At 44.3% G+C, this 13744-nt stretch overlaps 2 protein-coding genes across 6 annotated transcripts in view; one reads left to right on the plus strand and one right to left on the minus strand.

Moving 5' to 3' along the window:
- The window catches only part of ENTPD5 (ectonucleoside triphosphate diphosphohydrolase 5 (inactive)), a 38608-nt gene extending 37747 nt beyond the window's left edge, over window positions 1–861 (minus strand). The window contains exon 1 of one of the 2 annotated variants that reach the window (XM_073349142.1): window positions 763–861. The gene's annotated coding sequence lies outside the window, so the exon portion shown is untranslated. The remainder of the gene's footprint in view (window positions 1–762) is intronic. The other variant, XM_073349144.1, reaches the window with a different exon arrangement.
- Window positions 857–13663, plus strand: BBOF1 (basal body orientation factor 1). Of its 4 annotated transcripts, none has more exons than XM_073349123.1 (11): window positions 857–995; window positions 1257–1506; window positions 2613–2678; window positions 3317–3460; window positions 4891–4971; window positions 5395–5465; window positions 5886–6030; window positions 6474–6967; window positions 7927–8031; window positions 10035–10109; window positions 13135–13484. In XM_073349123.1, the coding sequence occupies exons 1-11, from the start codon at window positions 964–966 to the stop codon at window positions 13253–13255; spliced, it is 1584 nt and encodes a 527-aa protein (XP_073205224.1). In that variant the 5' UTR covers window positions 857–963; the 3' UTR covers window positions 13256–13484. The 4 variants fall into 4 exon arrangements, 3 of the variants coding, with proteins under 3 accessions (XP_073205224.1, XP_073205223.1, XP_073205225.1); XR_012159491.1 differs by lacking the exon at window positions 857–995 and adding an exon at window positions 13507–13663 and having other exon boundaries at window positions 1160–1506; window positions 13135–13338; XM_073349122.1 differs by lacking the exon at window positions 857–995 and having other exon boundaries at window positions 1160–1506.
- Window positions 13664–13744: the final 81 nt, after the last annotated feature.

A 13744-nucleotide genomic window follows, 5' to 3' on the forward strand; every position in this document is an offset into this window, starting at 1 on the left:
ACGAAATTGGAAGAAAAAAAACCTACCTTTTTTTTTTAAAAAAAAACCAACAACCTTGCTGATGCCAGAGGCAAATATGGGCATAGAGAGTATGGGGATTGGTGGGGAAGGGCAAGGAGCAGCAGAGGGACTGGTAGCTGTGTGGAGGGCTGAGGTGGATGAAGGTATGAAGACAGGGTTGTTTGTTTTTTTTGGGGGGGGGATATAGAGGTCGGTGTAGGCAAGAACAAGGAATTTATGGTGATGGGGGGGAGCAGCAGATCTTTGTGGGCAGGGCAAGAATCTGTGGGAATGAGGGGATCTATGTGTTGGGAGCAAGAGTAAGTGTATGGGGAGCACGAGGTTTCCATAGTAGGGCAGGGATGAAGGATGAATATGGGGAGCAGAAGTTTTAAATGAAGGAAGCAGATGGGTCTCCAGCGGGTAGACAGGGGGTATGAGAGGAGTGGGTATGGGGAGAAACAAAGTGAGCGGTGGAGGTCAAGGATGGAGATGGGGAGGGGAGGGAGGGGGGGAGGGAGCAGGAGGAGATCTGAGGGACGGAGGCAATGGGTATAGGGGGAGCAGAGGATCTCCGGATGGCGCCGGGTGTGGGTACAGTGGAAGGGTGAGGGGGGAGCCGGGCTGGGTCACGGAGGGAGCCGGGATCTCTGTGTGGGAGCCAGGCTGGCTCGGGGTCCGCGCAGGGCTGCACAGGGGGCTCCAGTCCATGGGACGGGGGCGGTGTCAAGCCCCCCGCGCGCTCCCGAGGTCTGCACTCACCGCCTCGCCGGTGCGCTCGGGACCCCACATCTCGCCGGTGCCGCGTGTCACGTCAGCATCACGGTCGCATACTTATCTCGTCACTAGTCCCCGCCTTCTAGTCTCCATAGCAACAGGTCGCCGCGAGCGCTTGTCACAAAGATTCTAAAGAGACGGATCCGTGCTGCGAACCGCCGGCCGCAAGTCCCCGCCGGGGCCACGATGCGAAAGGGGAAAGGCGCGAAGCGCGGGAGGTAACTGGCTAGCGAGGGAAGTGGAGAGATGAGGGGGCAGGTAACCAGGGTAACGGCGGAAGTGAGAGAGCAGAGAGGGGGAGGGGAGGGGAGAGAGAGGGGAGGGGTGGGGGAATAGGGAGATAATGAGGCAGGTAACCAGGCAGTGGGGATGGGGAGGGCAGAGGGAGGAGAGTGCAGGGAGAGTCCTTGGCCATGGGGTCCCAGCAGGATGGGAGTTCCAGGGGCCTCGTACCCACGTGCCTCAGCTTTTCCTCACAGGGCGAAGAAGGGGGCCAAGGCTGAGTCGAAGGTAGATAAGGAGTCTGAGGCTGAGCGGGCCAAGGCCAATGCAGCGCTATGGGAAGCTCGGCTACAGGTGACTGAGATCTCCCGGGCCGAGTATCGGAAGGCTGCACGTGTGCTGGCCAGGAACAATGAGGAGCTGGCATGGCAGCAGCACCGTCTGGAGAAGGACACAGTTGAGGTGATCAGCTTTCTCAAGAAACAGGATGTGGAGAAAGAAGAGCAGGTATGTGCAGAGAACCAAGAAACCTGTCCACCACTCCCTGCACCCCTTTGAGCATCCACACCAAAGGTGGCAGTGTGTAGCAGCCTTCAGGCCCATGGATGTCTTGACAGCAGGTTCAGAGGGAGATGCAGACTCTCCACAATGTCATCAGCAAATGTGAGGTGACCATAGGACCTGCTGCTCATGGTGCACATGCAGCTCCTAATGCAGCACAGAACCTTTTGAAGCAGCTGATGGAACAAATCAAAAATAGCTCACAGGTAGTATCATCTTCTATATACCATAGATATTCTGCACATGCTCCAGGCAGCTCTGACAGTCATTGTGGGAAAGGTGCAACAATCTGCCAGTCCCACTATGCTTTTGGCGGATGCTGTAATCAGACAGGGTGAGCTGAGCACATCCAAAACTGGGTGTTTGGTGTGGATGATGTGCATCTTTGCAGTTTTCAATGGATCATTTTCACTGGAGCAAGCTGCAATTTTCTAGTTTGGAAATATGGACAAGTTTCCTAGTGAAAGTGTAACTGGATCCAGAGTTGCCCAAATATTAAAGCAGTTGTACAGTGTTAATGAGTTATCTTCTCTGCATTAGACCATCTTTGGCAGGACCAGCAATAATCAGCCCCTTCTGACACCTGCAGACCATTTTTTAAATATGTGAAGTCAAAGCTAGATGCACAGGAGTGTTTTTACATCTGTGTAACATTGTTCTGAGTTTCTCCAATATCAGCCACAATGATCCCCTGTTGACACTTATAACTGTTCCTTCAGTAAGAGAGAGTGGGCAGGTCTAAGAGCCTCAACTCCAAACCTACAGTACAAGAAGCGGGGGACTGATTCTGGAGTCCCATTGTGGCGCCATATGCTGCTGTAGTGGCATAATGGGGACTGCAGTGGCCTATGAGGAATTCTGCCAACACAGAATCAGTGTACACAGCCCTACACTGCCTCCCCGTAGTCCCCACTTAAATCTTATAAATGAGAGGCATTTTATGTGTTTCTGTAGCTTTCTTGATGTGATCCCATAAAGAAGCTTGAGGCGGGGTAAACAAATGGGGGAGAGTTTTCCCCCAATGATGGTTTCTCTATTTTCATCTTGTGCAGATTGCAAAACTGAAGCAACAGCTGGCAGATTTGAAGCAGCAGGCCCAAGAAGAGAATGAGAAAGTGGTAAGTGAACTTTTCTCTTTTCCCTCAGAACGAGGCCTTCACAGCAGACTGAGCAGTCGTTTTGGTTCTAGTAAGATGAGCAAATTAGAAAGAGTTGATATGCAGTAAAGGTTTTGAGGTAAACCCCTGGCATGAGAAAAAAACCTGCAAAAGAAAAGTGGGGTGGGGACTATACAAGGCCTTTCTAGCTGTGAGTGTGGTTTGCTATCTCAGATACCAACAATAATACCTATAGATAAGGTGTGGGCAGAGATACAACAGAAACATGTCCAATTTGCAGACTACAGAAGTCTGCTATTCCCCACCCTTAAGCAATAAATTGCATGAGGTAGGCTCTTCAAGGACCTCTTGCCCATCCATCCCTAAAAATAACAAGGAACAGAACAGCCTGGGTATTGACATATTATTAAAAGATAGTTCTAAACATAACATTTCTTTCTAGGCCTCCTCTTTTGCTGGTAGTTTGATTCTGCCCAACTTGTTGCTTTTCCTTCTAGTGATAAGTCTCATTAATTTAGTGACTTTTTAAAATTCTGCACATCAAGGTTCTTAATTTTTCTTGGCTGTACATTTCCTGCAGTGATATTGTTGAATGGTTGTGACTTGTTCCCTTCTTGATTAGAATTTCTGATTTGCAGGCAGAACATTATTCTGCGCAGTTGAAAGATCTGGAGGAGAAATTCAGCAAAAAAGCAAGAGAAATTGGCTTAATTCAGTTGGAACTGAAAACAGTAAAAGAATTTCGCAAGAAGAAAGCACATATGGAGAAGGAACTGGAAGATGTAAGTTTGTCATAAGTGTTAATTTTGGATGTTTTAGTGGCCTGAAAGCAATACTAACACAATCTAATTTAAAACTGATAATTTGACATGGTAACCTGTACTTGTACTAACTACATGCTCCACAGGACTTTGTCTGTAATGATTTATAGGAGAAGTGATACTGCTACCTTTATGGCAGGGTGAGTGACTCATATGGAAAGAATATCAGATGCACCTGGCTGATTTATTAGACTGTTTACTGCAACCAGGGCTTACTGTGAGTGTAGAAAGCACTATATTGGTCAGACTTATATGTTCCTGAACTAGAATATAGTTTGCGGGGGACCATATAAAGTCAGCACTATTTGACCTAAAAAGAATCTGCATGTTTTTTGAACTTGGCTGGTTAGTACAGGAATAATTTCCAACTTCAGCCAGATGGTGGCTTCTTCAATTGCTGCTGCCCCAGCACAAAAAATGGACAGATTGCTTCTAAAAGGTCTATTCTAGGCTCAATACTGAGGACAAATGCAACAAATGGTCAATCTGCAAATGTCTTGAGAAAAATATAAGGCCAAATCCAAGCCCTATAATAAAGCATCTAGTACTTGTAGTGATTTTTATCCATAGATCTCAAAGCAGTTTACAGAAGTGAGTTTGGATTGCAAACATTTGACTCATACCCTTCTGCACGAGGCCAGGATTGCAGGGCTTGGGATCCAGTCAATTTATATACCAGAAGGGGCTTACACCTCCTTTAAGAATATGTACAGAAGATCTAGTATTTGGGCTATACGTACCATAGGGTTTATAAATGATATAACATGATTTCTCAATACCCAGTTCAATAGGCAGGTGGAATGCAGTGATTGTCTTATCTCTTGACACAAGTAAGTCACTTAGATTGTAAATTATTTAGGGCAGAGACTATCATTTGCTATGTGTCTATATAGGGCCTTGCACAATGGAGCCCTGATCCATGATTGGAACCTCTTTGGTGCCACAATACAAATAATAAATAAATTTTTAGAAGTAAGGTATGAAATACACCTTTCTGCAGAATTTTCTCGAAGAAATTGGGGCACAGGATTTTGGATAGCACAGATGACTGAATGAGTAGAAAGAATGTAACTAGCTGTGTGAGACTGGGGAGAGTTTTACAAGGGCCTGTACCGTGTTCTATATATTTATTAACAAACTAGTGGAAAGTATGCTAATGAAGCTTGACAATGATTTAAAAATAGGACAGCTGGTAAACTATGAAAGAGAAGGAAAGTGTAACGTGACTAAAGAGAAGTAGAGAAGAGGCAGAGATTATGCAAGGAGCTGATAAGGTCCTGAGAAGTACAAGACAAAAACTGGGAGATGCCTCTCCAGAGAGTTTCATCTACATGTTTATCTACAAGGCTGAAATACAGCACCATTGTTAAAAGGATATTTTTAAATCATAGATAAAAGAGAATATGAGAATCTCAAACAGGGAACATCAGGAGACTCTTGGAAGGCTGGAGAACAGGTTCATTGAAGAAAAGGTACAGTGCCTTACAAAGGATTTAGGAATCCCATATTAGAACAATGTGACTTTCCCTATTGACCAAGGTTTGAGTTGCTTTGGCTGTTATTTGATGAACATTTTACAATCATCAGTGCTTGTAAAAAAATACAATAAGATGATGTGGCAATTGGGTACAGCTTTCCAGGAAAAGTCACAAGGGCATCAGGATCCCTGAGGGGCCATATCACTACTTAGTCCCCACTCCCACAGGGAGGTGGTTTCAGTGTCCCCAAGGGCTCCATGTCACTGCTCACTCCCTCTCTTCCTCTAGGATACAGGGTTGTATCAGTGGCCAGTTTAATCCCATGTATGTGATTTTAGAAAAATGCTTTGTGTCTGATTTTGTCTTTAGTACCACATAGTCTCAGTCTGTATTTAAGCAGCTTTTTCTCCCCTTCAGCAACTACTAGAAAGAGAGGCTGAGAAGAAGATAGTAATGCTGGCAGAGAGAGCCCACCATGAGGCCATTGTGTAAGCCATTTGCGTTATCTATTCCCCAGTTACAATGAGGAGTCAGAAAGCCACTGTAACTCTTGGTCTTACAGATAACTGCCAGGCAGCCAACACTACTGTATACAGCAGGGACTCTTTGTGGGAAAATGTATAAGGGCCTTTGGCTGCATCTATATTACTTTCACAATTTAAATGCAGGCCCCATCACCATCCGGTCATCTCTACCATAAAACTCATTTCGGCTCCAGTCCAGATACTGTCTCTGTGACGCTTCCATGATCCCCCCTCTTCTGGACCACCTCTGGTGCTGGAAGCAAAGCTGTCTCAGTTGCAGCCCTATAAACAAATTCTTTCTCTGAAATTAGAGTACTGATTTTAATATAGGAAGACCCAAAAGGCTGTGATGTCACCTCTTGTGTTTTGTTTCGCCTTCTCCAGGCAGTTAGACAGCACTGGGAGAGCAGTGTTTAAGGAGAATGTTCGTCTTCAGGAGGCTCTTGCTTATCACCTGAAGGAGGCACAGGAGCTAAAAAAAATCAAGAAGCAGCTAGAAGAGGACAAAGCTTTTCTTCTGCAGGAAAAGGTTCCTGCTCTGATTTCTATTCTATTTCATTCTTCCCTAGGAAGGGGCCCTTGAAATCCAAATTCTGGATACAGATGCAAGTTCTTTGGGACTAGCGCCTTTCCAGTCAGACCCATCCTCAATCTGCTGGATTTTGGAGCTATCTTAAGAGACATGAGGCTCTTATTCTGTCCTTTTAATTGTGAAGGAGAAAATAGAAAACGTTTCCTATGGTGCCCCTCTAAGAAGAGTTCAGTGTACAATGGGGAGTGTGCAGATCAGACACTCTTCAACTTGCTTCTCTTGCAGGCAGAGCCCTGACCCAGATTACTACTTGCTTTCCAGCATGGAAGTGCCGGAGTATCTATCAGTCTGATGTAACCCATGTGCTGTTATTGTTGAAAGAGTTCTGAGGTTCAGGGTGACCAAGATAAGAGTCTAAATAATTTTCTCTTGTCCTTTAGGAAACCAATGAGAATTTGGTTCAGGAAAAGGTCCGGCAAGTCACTCTGCAAAAAGCACAGATAAAAGCACTTCAGCACAAGGTAGAGAGACTGGAGGTGGCACTAGGTCACATGACCCAAGAATTTGAAACAGAAATTCAGAAGACACGGCATCAGGCTTTAGTTCAAAACCAGGCAGGCATGGTAGAGATCAACAAGCTGCAGCAGCTGCTGGAGATGAAGGACCGGGAGATGAATCGAGTGAAGAAACTGGCCAAGAACATCCTGGATGAGAGGAGTGAGGTGGAAAGTTTCTTTCTAGAAGCTCTGGAACAGGTGAAGCGTGAGATTGTGTCCAGCAGGAAGTGCTACAAGCAGGTGGCCCAAGCTGCCTATCAGAAGAAAATGATGGAGGCATTTGCAGGGAAGGAAGAGTACCCCAAAATCAGAACGTTTAACAGCAACGCTCACAGCACAAATAGTGTGTACAAGGACCTGCAGGAGGCAGAGAAATGGTACATGTAATTAAACAGCAGATATTTAGTGTCCATCTCCCTGGCTCATAGAAATGAAACCTAAATCTTAAAAATCCCTGTGTAGTAACAATACCCAGATTAGTAATCTCTGTGGAGGCTGCTGTGATGGGAGGGGAGGAAAGAAGTTCAGCATTGGAGGGGAGGCTGCAGACCCAACTGTTCAGAGTAGGGAACTTCAGGACTGACTGCTGCTGCAGACCTGGCAGAAAACAATAGAAGGGACAACGTTAACACTGAATCCTAAAAATGACAATTAAATGCCAACACTGTTATTTATTTAATTGCTGATCATTTTAATGTGCTTTTCTTGCAACCTCTGTCTCCCTTGCCTCCCTGTGAACCAAAAGCCTCAGTTGCACACCTCCCTTGATATCTTCTCAAATGCAGTTCTTCATTGTCAATACAAAAATCTGTGGCACAATGAAAACTGAAAAAGGGGCAACTGTATAAAATAAATGTCAAAATCAATAACACAGGAGCTACTGTACTGATTGTTTTATACCTTTTTAAATTTAATTCAATAAAAGCCTCTGATTTTGAAATTTATCTGAAGATGCCACAAAATTTCCAGAATGTCCATCAGACTGCAGCAGAATCTACGTAATTTGCCATAGAATTTAGGTACAATTTTGTGCAGACTACATGTGGCCTTTCTTAGAGATAAAAGCTCTGTATTTTATTCTTGATTAAAACCTGTGGAATTTAAAGAGGTGGGGAAGATTGATCAAGGTGTATAGTCCATCTCCTGCCAATGCAGGGTTCTTTTTTGCTTACATATCATTGACCAGCTGAGTGAAACGTAGGAAATTCAGAGCTATGATTGAAAATCCTTTCTGTGTTTTCTCTGTTCAGAAAAAGGGAGATTTTATGCTGGATGGTAAGAGTTTTGTTTGGTCTTATTCTTCTAATACATTGATCTGCTCTCTGATGTTTTGCAGGACAAATATCCAGCAAGGGAAGGTTGATATTGGCCAGTTGACATGGGAGCAGAAGGAATGTGTTCTGAGGTTACTCTTTGCAAGAATGAATGGCCTGGAGCGACGGTAATGCTCTGTTTCTGTGGTAGTAAATGGACACAGAGGTCTTCCTGTTGTGGAATCCAGGGTGATTGCTTGGATTCCCCCATTCTGGAGCTAATGCTGAACCTGTTCTGAGCAGTAATTGTGCAGGCTGAGGGAAAGATATTCCAGCTCAATTTGGAGAACGGAATTTTAGCTAATTTTAGTCTGATTCTAGGTTGAGCTACTAGGTCTTCATGTGTAGTTCTGGATACCTCTGAAGAGGAAGAAAAGTTAGCTGTAGTAGTGAAGGGGACAGAAAGTGGTGCTAGAATCTAGACCGGGGATCAGTAACCTTTGGCATGAGGCCCATCAGGGAAATCCGCTGGCAGGCCGGGACGATTTATTTACCTGCAGCATCCGCAGGTTCGGCCGATCGCAGATCCCACTGGCTGCGGTTTGCCGTTTCAGGCCAATGGGGGCTGTGGGAAGCGGCGGCCAGCACATCCCTTGGCCTACGCCACTTCCTGCAGCTCCCATTGGCGTGGAACAGTGAACTGTGGCCAGTGGGAGCTGCAATCAGCCGAACCTGTGGATGCTGCAAGTAAACAAACCATCCTGGCCTGCCAGCGGATTTCCCTGATGGGCTGCATGCCAAAAGTTGCCGATCTCTGTTCTAGACCAATGAAATGGGATTAATTTTATTCACAGTTCTTAACTGATTCCTGCTTATCTTTAGCAAGTGAACATAAAGAGATAATTTGTCCAGTTAATGACAGAAGTGTCCCATACACAGAATGAAATCTGTCTTTATCTTTGCCACAGACAAAGCAATTTGACCAATCATAAAAAAGTTAAAACTGTGTTGAAATTTTCACAGACTGGCCATTAAAATTGTACTCACAATATAGCTCGTGTTGCTATGTGCATGCAGAATTTGTGAACATAGTTTTAGAAGCCTCTTTGAAAACTTGATTCACAAACTGGAAACTGAAAGGTTAAGCAACGTAAACTATGCTTGCATGTATTAAAAAATATACAGGAGATCTCAAATACTAATCTAAAATGCTATATGTGCAATGAGGGAGTGTAAAGGTTGAGGTGGGAATAGTAACTCTTACACTTTGAGTGTGTTTGTTGAAATTCTCAGCCTTAGTGTTACATTCATGGAAGTTTTGACAATTTTGTTTTGTTTTTACAGTAGAGATTAAAAACATATAACTATATAAAATATATAAAAATATTCTTGTGTGTGCATGGTAACTAAAAAGTGACACTGATCAATCCCATTTCATTGTCCAAACTGAAAGGGAAACTCATGACAAAAAAAGCCCCAACAAACAGCATTAGTAGGAATACAGTTGGATGCTATATTAGAAATGTGTTCACTTTTAATAATCTTACATATAGCAGAGTTTTGTAGGGTCATGTCCAATTAACATATTTCATGTAGGGAAAACACTATGTTCTACTCACTTTTCATGCTTTGCCCACAAACTGGAATTGGAAGACCAAAATCTGACATTTAAACTTCATTTTCTGTTGTTTTCGACTAAGATAAGCTTAATATTAGATATATCATCTGCTAGGGGAATCTGTTTGTTCCCTGTGAATCAGAAGGGGAATGGACTTGATGAGCTAATCACTGAGTCATGGTCACTTAAGTTAGAAATTGAATTAATGTCCAGAGTGGCTAAATAGGCGGGGGGATAATCTAGGCTCTACAAATAAAGAGTTGAACAGCCATCCCCTGTATGCCTGTAGTTAGAACTGAGCGGCAGAGCAGAAACTTGCTGTAACCCCTGAACTCTGCATTTCTGTGTCTCTCTCAATCACTCCTTACTGTAGCAGGAGGACTTCAGCAGCAAAACACAAGTTCCATTGTCTAGATTAAATTAAAGCACACCTAGCACCAGACTAGCACTTCCTGCTGCTATTCATCTTCGCTGAGGTAGTGAGGAAGAGAGATAGGTATGGCATAGAGAGAAGCCTCTTAGTACACGTTACACTTAATCCATATTTCTCCTGCCTTTGTTTCCTTCTCACAGGAAACGCAAACATGTTTTGATCCCTTCAGCTCCAGCTGCTGTTACTCCTACTTCTGAAGAAAGAAACAAAGCTAGGTAAGATAGTACATTTTTATAGCACTCTGCCTAGGTACTTCTGCAGCCTCCATTAACACAACACCCAAGCACCTCCGACATATTTAAAAACAGAAATATAGTCATCTTTCCCTTCCATCTGTCCCAGCATGAAAGAGAAATACTTTGCTTAGTATGAAGGTTCTTGTTTGCTTGTTTATGCTGGTGTGTGTGCACGTGAAGACATGTTTGAGGGAAATTTAAATTGAAAAGATTAATTTTGCTTTTAGTTCTGAATGTGTAGTCTATAGTCATTCCTATCTCTTCTGTTTGTGAGTTCCAGCATCTAGGTCCAGCAGCTCCATTATGTCTCCTGCACTCAGAAGCTTCCCCTAGTCAACAGCTTCATTATTCTTGGACAACATAGTTGTTGTAAGAGGTCATGTTTGCACAGGGAGAGGCAATTACTCAGTTAGCACCGAGAGCTTTGAATATCAGTAGAAAGGCCTTGAGCTAGATTCTCCATTCAGGAGAGAGCTATTGAAGAGAGTGGAATCCCAAGATTAAGTGTTCAGTGACCTGTGCTGCTAAACAGATGGATTTCTGTGATCGGTACCAGTTAATGCTTTTTCAAAGTGTGTGAACTTGTTCCTACATATATAATGAATAGCAGCTAGCAAGGCTGGAGGTTACAGATGCCTAGTCTGTGCGTGATGGGATGGGTTTCAATCTTCTGCCTGGTTTGAATGACACTTTAGTCCCACTGTGCCTGCTATCTTGGTGAAAGCACCTCATGGCAGGTGTCTTATTTAAATATAGACACCCTATCTCTCTAATATTCTATCTTCCTCTCTCTTCCTCAGTTCAGCTATCACTGCCTGGATAGCAGAGATAGGAATCAGTCCTATTTACGCCTGGAGCCTGGTTGTTCATAGGTGCAGACTCTGATACAACCACACACCTAGCTGAATTGTTATTCTCCAAGGCATGGGGTATATAACATCATATGGCGTAAGCTCTGAGGAGTGTGGGTGTATGGTGCATTGTCACTAACTGCTGCAAGTGTGCCACATGTTGTGGAGGTAGCACACACTGTCCCCTGGAACTTACACTCTAATATTGGCCTACACAAGATAACCAGATAAAATTCACAAATAGGAGCACTGACTTATCTCCTTTAGGGCAAGACCCCTAGCACTTTGCAAGGAGACCGCGTGGCTCTTTGGCATAAAGAGGGGCATGAGTCCCAAGTGTGAGGACTGGCATGGGAGAGGGCACAAAGAAGAAAGTAGGAATCAGCAAATGAGCCAGTTAAGAAGGTGACTTGGCAGGAGTATAGGCAGCAACACTTCTCCTTCCCCAGCCAGTTGTTTCATCAACCTGCTGAATGTTGTCATTTAACCATGATTGTACACTCCTCTGGGGCAGAGACTATCTCTTTACTACTTTTGTGAAACCCCCAGCACATTGGGGCCCCAAGCAGGGGGGCCTTTAAGCACAACTGTAATTCAAATAATAAAAAGAATAGGGATGAAAGCAGGAGTACAGGTGGAGGATTGGAGGAGAATCTTACACAGGATGTGGAAGGTAAAAAAAAAATAGCAAAAAGAGATCAGTGCATTTATTGTTTATATTGCAATAGAACCTAGATGCCTCATTCAGAAATGAGGCCCTTTGTGCCTGGCACTGTACAAACAGATAGAAAAACAATGAGTAGCTCGAGTTTAAAATGGAGGTTAAGAAAAGACAGAGTCAGGGCAATAGCAATAAGGTAAGGCAAATACATGAGTCAATGCTAGGCTCAATTTGATCTGACAAAATTAATTTTGTTTTTTTTTTTAACTTCTATTTTTCCTCTGTGATTTTGTTTAAAACCTTCACCTATTTCCTTTTTAATTTAAAAAATGTCTACCTTTAAAAACATTTAAACAGATTCCCTTGAATGCAAGTGAGGATTTTAGAGATGGCATTTGGTGTAGAGCAGCAGGTTGGAAAAAGTGAGATATGCAGTTGCCCTACAGTAGAATCTCAAGCGTTGCAGACACCTCACAAATGGAGGTTGTTCGTAACTCTGAAATGTTCATAACTCTGAACAAGATGTTATGGGATGGTTCCGCAGGGTGGACTGCTTGGAGTGGGGGCGCACAGCAGTGCCTGCAAATCGCAGTCTTCACCTCCTACCTGTAAGTGGCTGCCTGGCGAGTGGGGACAGAGAGCTGGTTCTAGCCCCCTGGCTGCAAGGGTGATGAGTGTGGCACCCTGGGGCACTTCTGCATCAATAGGCACGCAGTGCTGGCTGTGGCCCTTTAAAACTGAGCTGCTCCTCTAAAGCGCAGCAAGCAGGCAGGAGCTCGGGCTCCAGCAGCTTGCACTCCAGGCCAGGTTCCAGCAACAGCTTGGTTTGCTGCTTTCTGGGCTTGGACTGAGCTTGCAAGCTTAGAGGGAGTAGGAAAGGACAGCACCCTTGGCTCACAGGAAAGCAGGGAGCTGCTCCTGTTCTGCCTACTCAGGGGCTCATAGCTGTGCCTGTGAACCTCAGCATCTTCACCTCCTACCTGTAAGTGGCTGCCCCCCTTGTGGCAAGTAAGTGGTGGGGACAGGTATGCCCGAGGTGCTTACCTTTAAGATGCAATACAGGAAAAGTACAGTATTTGCTGGGTTTTGGGGGGTTTTTTTTTGGTTTGTTTCTGCTGCTGCCTGATTGCTTAATTCCAGTTCTACATGGCAGCTGGCTGACAGGTCAGTTTGTAACTCTGGTGTTCATATCATATCTTTGAGGTTCTACTGTATTCAACGTAAGAGGTAACCTGGATGTTAACAAAGATGTTCTTGGCATGGGAAAGGATGGATTTTGAGTTTGTAAAGGAAGGAGCTGACAGGATTTGGTAAGAGCCTGAATGGGGTGGGAGAAGAGAGGAGCCTGATTGATAAGGGAAGAAAATGGAGAATTGAAGGAAAAGGCTTACATCTTATTAGAGGTTACTGTTTAACCCCTTCCCTCCTCACCATGTATGGGTGAACAGCAGCATGTTATTGCTGATTCATCTGCAATGCTTTACCTCTGCAGCACTGAAAACATTGCTCCTAGCCTGACCTTCATCACGCAGCAGGTCCCAGTATCAGAGCCCTCTCCTCATGAAGCAATCCTTCCAGATATTGAGATGGTAACGTCACAGACAGCAGAGTAAGGTGGCTGTAGACTCTGACTGAACAAGATGTAAGCTAATGATGGTTACCATCTCATCTGCACCTTTTCTTCTGGGACTCTTGTGTAAGTGGAATGATGTGACAGCTGTGAAATCTTTAATATCCCCATTTTATTGTGGTGTTGGTTTGGCTTTCATTTGAAACCAGCCTGAAAGGGGACTGTAAATTAATTTTATATACATGTTTAAGGTTTTGTCTTCTAAAATAAAAAAATCTTTTATTCTTCCCCTAGCTCAACTTATGTAGGTGGGTAGGGTTTCCCCAGCTGCCCACTGGAATCTGGGCTAGAGGCTGGATGGCACAAAAGGTGTGTCACTGCATTCTGATGAAGATCTCTTTCTGCTCTGGAGGAAATGTTCTGTATGAGGATAAAGAGCATTTGGAATGAAGTGATATGTACGTGGAACCAGCAACGGTCTTCCTCGCAGCAGTGAGCTCTGTGTAGAAGGAGGTGGTGACTTGGATCCAAG

This window comes from Lepidochelys kempii, chromosome 6, assembly GCF_965140265.1.
Source record: "Lepidochelys kempii isolate rLepKem1 chromosome 6, rLepKem1.hap2, whole genome shotgun sequence".
Taxonomy (NCBI): Eukaryota; Metazoa; Chordata; order Testudines; family Cheloniidae; genus Lepidochelys; species Lepidochelys kempii.

Bases quoted from the DNA above. Each gene is read 5' to 3' on its own strand.
- BBOF1 (XM_073349122.1), top strand. From the start codon at position 1,207: ATGGGAGTTCCAGGGGCCTCGTACCCACGTGCCTCAGCTTTTCCTCAC. The intron at 4,972-5,394 runs GTACAGTGCCTT...TCTCCCCTTCAG, and splicing joins ACAGGTTCATTGAAGAAAAG to CAACTACTAGAAAGAGAGGC. The intron at 6,968-7,926 runs GTACATGTAATT...GATGTTTTGCAG, and splicing joins CTGCAGGAGGCAGAGAAATG to GACAAATATCCAGCAAGGGA.